General features: G+C 45.9%; 2 protein-coding genes across 2 annotated transcripts; both read left to right on the plus strand.

Annotated features, from left to right (window-relative positions):
• Positions 1–4,259: 4,259 nt before the first annotated feature.
• On the plus strand, positions 4,260–7,160 carry LOC105701058 (transcription initiation factor TFIID subunit 5). The gene is made up of 11 exons (XM_012427480.1): positions 4,260–4,390; positions 4,474–4,659; positions 4,759–4,961; positions 5,035–5,231; positions 5,307–5,511; positions 5,596–5,715; positions 5,786–5,931; positions 6,031–6,168; positions 6,236–6,429; positions 6,508–6,799; positions 6,879–7,160. Exons 1-11 carry the CDS (start codon positions 4,328–4,330, stop codon positions 7,091–7,093), a joined length of 1,959 nt encoding a protein of 652 aa, XP_012282903.1. The 5' UTR covers positions 4,260–4,327; the 3' UTR covers positions 7,094–7,160.
• Positions 7,161–7,267: 107 nt separating this feature from the next.
• LOC105701059 (protein singles bar) lies at positions 7,268–9,624 on the plus strand. The gene is made up of 4 exons (XM_012427481.1): positions 7,268–8,126; positions 8,495–8,677; positions 8,742–8,882; positions 8,988–9,624. Exons 1-4 carry the CDS (start codon positions 7,977–7,979, stop codon positions 9,063–9,065), a joined length of 552 nt encoding a protein of 183 aa, XP_012282904.1. The 5' UTR covers positions 7,268–7,976; the 3' UTR covers positions 9,066–9,624.
• The last annotated feature ends 241 nt before the right edge of the window (positions 9,625–9,865 follow it).

Here is a 9,865-nt window from a genome sequence, read left to right on the forward strand (position 1 = left end):
GTTCCTGGCGAATGGAGGCGATTTCCCTGAAACAGGTGTAGAATAAGTAGGAAAAGAGCCAGGTGGGGTGGGACGACAGGAACCACCCCTGGGAAGTTGGCCAAGATCCAAATCCAGACCTTGTATACCAAAGAGTCATAAACTTAATCAGAGTATCCCTGACCTCATCCCTTGATTGATAGGAACGTTTAATAGCATAATATTCTTTGTGCAAAAAAAAAGGATCATTCAAGATGGCTTCCAGGGAGTGATGGAAAGAAGCGTAGAAAATTTCCCTCCAAAACGAGTAACGCCTACCGAGCATCAACCTGAAGCCTGTAATCCTTCCACCTGTCCGCGGGTTCTCATACCTAGGTATTAATTATAATTAAACGTCCACCTGGAAGCGGCATTTCTTTCAAAGTCCTATACTATACCGATACCACCCTTTGTGCAAACCATGGACGTAATGTAATTCATGTACCCAGGTTGTCCCTTGTTATTGAGAGCACATTCTAGATCGACTTTGTGCCCGTTCCCGGGGCACGACCTCCTCGTGGGTTCGGGAGCGTCCTCGTTCCTCCACGTGTCCTCTTCCAGGGCACGTAGAGGCCGGATGCAATTTACGTTCGCCTACTTTTGTCATGTGCCGTTCCTTGGCGGGTTAATATTTCCCCTGGCCACCGGGGCCCGGAAAGCGGGGAACCTGGAACGAGTGCCTTCCCCGAGGTTCCGTAAAGCCGCTCGGCGGATCGACCGCAAGAACCTGGCGAACCAGAATATCCGGAAGCGTCTCGGAGGAATTCGCTATTCTCGCAGGCCGGACTGAAGAGTGTCGAAATCGCGGGAGCCCGTTAGGAGAATCGCGGAGAAGATGAGGGTTTTTGCGCGGACGGGACGCGAAGGCCTGGTGAACCAGAAAATAGGAGCCTCGGAGGAACGGTGTCTTCTTCGGGACGGATTCCAGGTCAATGGCGCTGCTGTTATGGCCCGATCCGCGATATAATAAAATCGGTCTCGCTGGAATTTACGGCGGGCAATTAGCATCTATATCCTTGGCCGCGAGTAAAACGAGGAAAGCGCCGCTTCCGTGGAAGCGGCGCTTTTCCCGGTTTCTTCGGACCTCCGGGCAAGAAACTCCGGATGGACGCCGTCCACCTTCTTGCAGATTCCGACTTGCGGATCTCTTACTCGAGATGCCGATTCTTACAGTTAGAGCGTCGACTCTTCGCCCTGGGACCTCGTTCCCAGGTTTCTGGCCAAAAAGTCCTGGCGTCTGGACCCGCGACGTCTTCCACGAGGTGCTCCTCCTTATCTAATCCCTCGAAGAGATAAATTCCACCAACTGGATTTGCCCCGATTAACGCGTCGGTTAATGCAAATGCAATTCAAGTGATATCGAATCGGAGGCAGGTTCAGTTTTTTCCAGCCTCGGCGACGACGTCGGCGTCATTGTGCATGTGTCGTTTTGGGCCCCGTTTTTTTTAGATTTAATGTACTGCACCAGACGAGTTGGGATTCTCTTGAGGTTCCGAAGACGAGACGTGGAGGCTTTACTCTACTTACTCGCCGATCTATCCGGCTATTTTACGATTCTACGTGCCCGCCACGTCGCCGCGCCGCCATTTGCATTCCTGAATCGTTCGCCGGGCACTTCCTCTTCACCAAACCGGGCATCGGCGCCTCCTTCGGGCAACGGCATGGTCGGACGTCTTCCTGGGAAAAAGTACAACGGTTCGGCAGGCAATTTGACTGTTACTGCAGGATGCAAGTACCAAAGGAACCGAAGAAACCAAAGAAACACTTAAGGCGATATGAAAGTTAGGAGAGAGGTCTCGTTTATGAGACTATTCTCCGAACTGAAAGTATCAATTCGTTTGAAACTCCACCAAGTGAACACGGAGGCCTCAAGGAAAGTCCTGACGCTCGTAAAACCCCTACTTTTGTTTTAATTCGTGAACACTTCGAGCCTTTTTTCTCGGGCATGAAATTTCACGGACGCCGGCCTTCCTCGTAGCCTCCACCTTCAGATGGCGATACAATTTCCGACAATTCGATACACCTTAGCGAGGTGTCGTGAAGAAAATGTCACTTTCATGTCACCTTAAGTCGTTTATATCAATTTAATACCCGGAGGAGGACAGTTAAATTAGATGGGAGAATCCTACGTGAACCGAAGAGTTAAGAGCGCCAGCATAGAAAAATGGCGGCCTAAGTCGTTTCCTCTTAAGTCTCGAATTTCGCGATATCCTCTACCCCTTTCTTCCTAGATCCAAGATCCTGGCAGTCCTCGTCGAGGCGAGGAAACAAAGCGTCCGAGAAATTGGTCCTTAAACGCACATCAGCGCCTCGCTCCTGGAGCGTTCGACCTCGACGAGCTCGAGGATCCGCTCGAGCGCGAACACTCGGATCTCCTGGTATACTATCCTGGAAGAATTTACTAGAGGCCCCGATCGATCCGAGCGATCACTCGGAATGGGAGCTGCCCGAGGCTGCTGTCTCCATTTTGTCGGTCCATCTTCGATATGGAGGCCGATTAATTCGAAGATGCGCGCGGTGTCCGGGAACCACTTACAGGGCTCAGCGACTCCGCGCGCTGCAAAGCCACTTGGAGGCCCTCGTATCGCGTATCCATTTCATCCCGCAGAGTTATAGTAATTGCCCCAGGAGCGATACCTTCCCAGCGATCTCAGCTGGCCGTTGAATAAATAATCCCTTCAATTTCCAGGGGCCTCGCAAGTGCGAGTTACCCGCTGATAGGGACGTCAAACATCCGCCGACGTATTCTCGAATCAGGAGCCGGGGTCTTTGGCGGGATCATCCGTTGGAATTCCTCCAGGATGGGGAATTAAGCGGGAACTTTAACCCCCGTAGATGGGGAATGGCGAAGGAAGTGCCTTCCGTCATGTCCTCGGGGTCTTTTTCTTTAATTTAATTATCAGCGGGGTGGAATCTCGGCGGAGCTGGACTCTTGGGGAATGGTCCATATGGCGCCTCGCCATGACGTAGCTTTTCAATGAGCCATTATCAGTGGACGTCATGTGCCGGCCTCGTCGTTTTCTTTTGCGTGTCCCGAACGAGTTAACGGGCCCCCACGTATATTCGTACCGGTTTCTCGTCTATTTCCTTATACTCGGAGGTACAACAACGTTTCTAGGTGAAGGCCTAAACCTCCCACAGGGTGGGCCATCCTCGGCGGGCCTGATGTATTATAAATGGACCACGATGGAGGTTCATTTCCAGCAGAAATTCGCAGCCAGTGTCCATGTCTCTGGAAACGGTCGCATTATTCCTCCACCTGTGGACATGTACAAGGGAGATGAAATCCCACGATACAAGAATTTGGAGGTTTTTTTAAGGCCACGAACCTTCAAAGGAGGACGAGTGCTCAGGCATTCACAAATACCTCAGGTAACGGTACTCGTGCACTGTTAAAAATATTCATTAGAAGTATTAATCAATTTCCACCTTCTAAAATGTATAATAGACGTGTTAATACGATGTATAAATGGAATGGTATAAAATTAATTCCCTGCCAATGAAGCGTCCAGAAAGAGTTAAAATTAGTTAATAAAATCGCAGTATTGCCTTTTTCTTTTTGTTAATTGTATTCCTGAGAATGTTCATAAAAATCGGCGAATGGAGGAGAAGTTGCCGAATACAAGAAATTTTTTGTGACTTGATTGTCCAGTTCCTTCTGATATGCTAATGATCAATTTTATTCTCGAGGTTTCCGAGAAGCTTCCCCCAGCTCACCTTCAGTTTGGATTTAGTTTATGTTTAAACATCGGACTGGAAGAGCCGATTCGTGGATCAGAAGCAGCTGGAATAATCGAATAATGGGGCAGAACTCGTCTGGAATTATAATGGCGGATGGCGATCTCATAATCGCAGACGTCTTCGGACTGCATATCCGGTGCTGTTGAACCCTCGAGATATCCGAGAGAGGAAGGAGCCGCCTCCCCCCACGTGGGAGTGCTGTACAGTTAACTTCTTCATTAATCCAACCACGAAGCCTCTTTTCCTCGGTAACAGCGGTTATCCCGCTCTTAGGAACCGAGGAAACCTTCCCGCCCACCATTCTGCCCCTTGGGCGACTCTAATTGCGCGCTGTTCCTGCCGCTAGTACGCCGCGCGGCCGGTGAGGGCAGTAGTTCCGCGAGGTAACCATTGATGAATGGCACTGTACACATGTACATGGTACGAATAGGGAAGGTGCGTCAGCCCATAATATTGAACACCGATTTCTGGTCTATAATACTCCTATTTTATGGTTTTGGTCGGGTTTTAGCGTTAAACAAACTGTTTTTGTATTCCAACTCGCATAGAATTGTTACGATTGTCAGTCATGGATAACGATAAAAATACTATGTTGGCCGTGCTCCAACTACTGCGGAAATATAATTTGAAGGTAAGAGATATGTGTAAAATGTCAACTTTGAAGGGCTATCGGAGGGAGAGGTTAGTTTCTAATGTCACTTTGTTACTTCGAAGGGTACTGAGGATTTATTTAGGAAAGAAGCGAACTTAACGGACGTTACCTTAGATGGGAATCAACAAACTGATTCTGAAGTAAGCAGTGTATTGTCTGCTTATAAGAGCGAAGGAGATCCAGCACTGTACGAGAAAGCTTACGGCGAACTGAAAAAGTTTGTCGAAGGGTCTCTCGATATTTATAAGGTTTGCGACAAGGAAAGAATGTTATTGTAGATACATTAAGGCATAACAGTATGAATGTTTTATATTAAGAGTACATTTTTTAAAACGTTTTGTTGACAGCACGAGTTAGGCACAATATTGTATCCAGTATTAGTACACATGTACCTGGAACTAGTTTATAATAATCACTCGACCGAAGCTAGACAACTTATGGAGAAATACAGTGGAAATTTAGAGGAATACTATCAAGGTGACTTGAAAAGGCTGTCAAACGTCACCAAAAGGGAACAAATGGCAGGGAACGAACTAACCGACACATTCAAGTATACTTCGGCTCAATTCCATCACTGATAAGTAGATTAATATGTTGTATTAATTAAATTTAATATATGTTAGATCCAATCAGTTCATAATAAGGATGTCGAGGGACACGTTATCGATATTAAAGCGGCATCTACAAGAAAAGAAACACAGTGTTCTACTAAATATTATTCAGGAGCATCTGTACTTTGATATGTACGAAGGGGTTGCACGAAACAAGCAACAGATCGAAGCAACTTCAGGAGCAGTTGTTGGAGAAGCAACCAGGCAGGGTACATTCTTCTAATTTGTACAATTCAAACAGCCTGCATTGCAGTTCTTATTTTAACAAGAAATATTATCGTCAGACAACAAGACAAAAGTTTATTACGGACTGCTGAAGGAACCAGACATTCAGTGCGTTCCTCCTGCTGAAGAAGAGGAGGATGATACAGGGGGAACAGAAGGAGACAAACCAAAAAAGAAAAAGGCTAAGAAGGATCCTTTGTTTTCTAAGAAAACCAAGTCCGATCCAAACGCACCACCTGTTGGCAGAATGCCTTTGCCAAATCTGTACATACATCTTCAAATTATTTTCTAAGAACTCCCATGTGGTTGTTTCATGTAGATACTCAAGTTATATTATTTCCAATGTAGGAAGGACGCAGATAAATTAGAGAAGGTGAAAGCATTAAGGGAGGCATCAAAACGTGTTATTCTTGGGCCAGACAGTTTGCCCTCCATTTGTTTTTATACCTTACTAAATGCCGTCCATGGGTAGGTTGCAATAAATGAATCGACAGCTTCTTTTGTGTATGGATGGGTGAACATAATCGGATATTATCAGTGTAACAGCTGCTGAGGTTGCGGAAGATTCGAGCCTCCTTTCTATCGGATTCAGTGATTCATCGATAAAAGTCTGGAGTCTTGTACCATCGAAGCTGAGGTTAATGAAGACCGGGGAATTATTACAAGACGTCGAAAGAGATGCCGGTAATTTTTTTTTACATTTTTCAACATAAGATTATCATCATAGTCAAATGACTATGACCGGCCAGTGGTACGATTAGTGCTAACAATTTTTATTCTCAGATGACGTGCTGGTGAGAATGATGGACGACAGAACAGCCGAGACCTCTAGAAATCTCTATGGTCACAATGGACCTATTTACAGTTTATCTTTCAGTCCAGACAGAAATTTATTATTATCTTCGTCAGAAGATACCACGGGTAAATAGAACGATTTCTCATTTCTATGATTCTTGGATACTTAAATTAACTTTTCTTTTTTCTTCAGTGAGACTGTGGTCTCTGCACACCTGGACGTGTGTGGTTTGTTACAAAGGCCATTTATTCCCGGTATGGTCCGTGCGATTTTCGCCGCATGGGTATTACTTCGCAACTGCATCTCACGATAAGACTGCCAGACTTTGGGCCACGGATGCTCATCAGCCTCTCCGAATTTTCGCGGGCCATTACTCAGATGTAGACGTACGTTACCGGGGAACCGGATTAAGTTTTTAAACTGTTGTTGGGCTCGCCCTCTACTTGTCGATGACGTCATTCCAGACGGTGCAATTCCATCCCAACTCGAATTATGTAGCGACGGGGTCAAGTGACATGACCGTCAGATTATGGGACTGCGTGACGGGCAGTCAGGTGCGACTCATGACCGGACATAAAGGCCCGATTTACACCTTAGCCTTCTCGGCCGAAGGCCGATTTTTAGCATCAGCCGGGACAGATTGCCGGGTCCTCGTTTGGGACTTGGCACATGGCCACCTGGTCGCTGCACTTTCTAGTCACACAGGCACCATCAATTGCCTCTCTTTCAGCAGAGATGGCAACATCTTGGTATCCGGTAAGCACGCCGATACAGGCAGGTGATTTAATAAAAAACGTAAACAGGTAACCAGGTGACCAAATCGTCCCCGTTTCAGGTTCTCTCGATTGCACGATTCGTCTTTGGGACTTCACAAAACTGGCCGAAGAGATGAGCCTGGAAGACGTCAACGTGTCGCACAACCCTGACGTGAAGACTTGCGTCGAGACTTACCTCCTACGAACATTCCCCACGAAGAACTCGCCGATATTGACGCTCCACTTCTCCAGAAGAAACCTCCTCCTCGGCGTCGGCATGTTCGAAGGGTCTTGAGCCATTTCCCATTGCGACGTCGCGGTACCATTTTGATAAGTTCTTATAAATAAAAAGGAGAATCGAACCGACTCGCCTCGTTTCCGGTCGGTGGTCCCTCTTTCTCCGACTAGCCGCCCTTGACCTGATATGATGTTAATCGCCTGGATATAAAACAATGGGCAAGAAGCGTTTGACGAGGCCGCGTGTTCTTGCACTTGAATGCGAATGAACGGCCTTCGGGGAAGTGCTCGAATGCCCGGCCGAAATTTTACCGATTTGCCATTCAGCTCGTCTATTGTGCCGTCCTTTTTATCGGCTTATTCGTTTGCGAGGTGAGATATGTGTACACCTTCAGAATTTGTACGCTCCAGCGTGTGAAATATCTTTCCCACACTTATTCGGTACTATTTAAAGGGCGCTTACTGCAATTCCCGACACTTGTCATTGCATCCTGGCGAAGGGAATTAATTCAAGGCGCGCAGAGTTCGCTGTACTTTTACGCGGGGATGGCGAGCTGTCGAATCATCCTCATTGAACGCTTTTTTTAAAACTCTTTTTCTGAGACATTTCCGGCCAACTGGATGTTATGTTTCGGCGCCGGCACGTGCCAGAAATAGACGTTTCCCTCGCGTGCTATGCGGGGGGGTGCAGCGACGGCTGCATCGCGGGGTTCCTCGCCTGTTTTAAATTCAGTCAAAAGGAGTTCCTGGGCCGACAAGGACATCTAGTCAACATTTAAAATTCGCCGAATCTTAACAATACTGTCCTCGTTCCTTACGCTGATCCGATACGTCCGAGTTACTAAAAACTGCACCTCCTCGTATTGCAACGCAGCGCAGAGCTCGATTAACTCTTCTGAGCTTTTTCTTGCGATTCTTCTCGGGAATTAAATTCGAGAGAAATGGGAAAAGGTGCAGGTCCGATTATCAGGATGTCCAATGCGAGCACTCATGGGGCGGGAGGGGTGGAGTGCTGTTTCTGCAGGTGTTGCACCTGCATTCATATTGAGTTCCTGAAGACGATGCCAGGCATGGTCAAAGTTGGGGAGACCGTGAGTAACATTAACACGATTTATATCCTTATGGAAAAAAATTATCAAGCACTTATTTCCTGGAACCGCGATCTTCCTTTTCTTTGACGTGTTTTAAGACAAGTTGATGGCTCTCAAGGAACGCCACCCTGTTAAAAATATTCACTACATAAGGTTGTAGTAAAATTATTAATTTAATGCCTTAAATGGTACTCACATTCATCATGAATTTCTAAATAAATTTCTCATTTCATAATGTCGCATTTTTATCCCGTGAAATTGCGTAGGAATATTCCTACGCTAAAATGTGCGTTATCAATTTTACTTGGAAGTATATCATGGAATTTGTTATACCCGATTCGATTTAACATTTATATGATTTTTTTTAGGTGCTCAGCGGCTTGATCCAGAGCCTTTTGATCAATTATGGGCTTCGATACAGTGCCATGATCGGTTCTGCTTTCGAAGGGTCTCTTACGACTTCTTCGGCATGTTTCTTGACCTCGGCTGTTCTGCTCGCTTGTTACATCGTCTCCGAGAAGTCGTACCGGCTCGTCAAGTCGTCTCTCTTTGTACGTCTCAATCATATGATCCATTTTACCATACTCGGGATCTAAACTGATCTTCACTCCCCAGGAAATGATGTTCAACGCCCTGGCTTGCTTCCTATACATGAGTTCGGCCTCTTATTTAGCGTTTTCTACGAAAGTCTTCATCGGGGCTCAGTACCTAGTGACGCCAGGATTCGACGTTTATCCTGCGATGACAGCAGCTTATGTGAGTATTAAGGTGATATGAAAGGGTCATTCTATTATATGTAAAACGTTGAAATATTAATAAAACTTCTTCGCTGCATATTTAATTACTATTTTTTTTCTTCAGATTTTAAGCGGCGTTGTTGGGATTTTGCACGGTGCAGATGCATATTACTCTTACGTGCACTACAAGACCGGTAGATGAGCGCAATGGCATCTCAAAGTGCTACAGAAATGAAGGCGGCGGATCTTTCGTCTAGTCATACGTTCTAACTGGGTATTAAGTCGGCGTCGATTAGGTTTTATGTCAATCCTTGATATCGCGCCTTATTTATTATTCCGAACTTTGTAACGCCGATAGGAGCAGCCTCTCTAGGCTCCATGAGACGATTTTGTAATCCCCGAGAACGATAGCAAGTGGAATCTCTCCGGGACGTTCATCCGGCAAAAAGACTGTAATTGAATGGAATTAAGAACGTTAATTTCAAGCGAGCGCAAATTTCACGTTCCACGCGAAATTAGTTGGGACAATGCAAGCGTTCCGTTGTATTAATTAATTGCTGGTAGCAATATAAGTCCTTATAATGTATTAATTAACTGCTCGTAGTAAGCATTTCTTGCTGAAGATATCTTCTGAGGATGGAAATTGATTTTGTAAAAGTAATCGGCATTTTAAGTCGAATGACGAGAATTCTGTCCTGCGTATTTTATGCATTTTCTAAAAATTATCAGTCGAAATAAAAAAGAAATAGTTTTGGATTAAATTCCGCTTTGCGGCGAAATCGCCATAGGTGCACTTATTGCGAAGTCTGAATCGCGAAACTCGATGAGCGTTCCTAAATAGCCGGTGATCACGATTACTTAGCAGACGGTTCAATGCGTCTAGGACCGGAAATTAGTGGTAAAGTGCCATTGAGCCGTCGCGAGTAAAATAAATGATTCAAGTGCTTGTTTAAACGGACCGAAAACCGGCCTTACTAGAATTAACTCGCCAGAGCCCCACTC

Source organism: Orussus abietinus, unplaced genomic scaffold (genome assembly GCF_000612105.2).
Source record: "Orussus abietinus isolate OABI.00-Male unplaced genomic scaffold, Oabi_2.0 scaffold9, whole genome shotgun sequence".
Lineage (NCBI taxonomy): Eukaryota > Metazoa > Arthropoda > Insecta > Hymenoptera > Orussidae > Orussus > Orussus abietinus.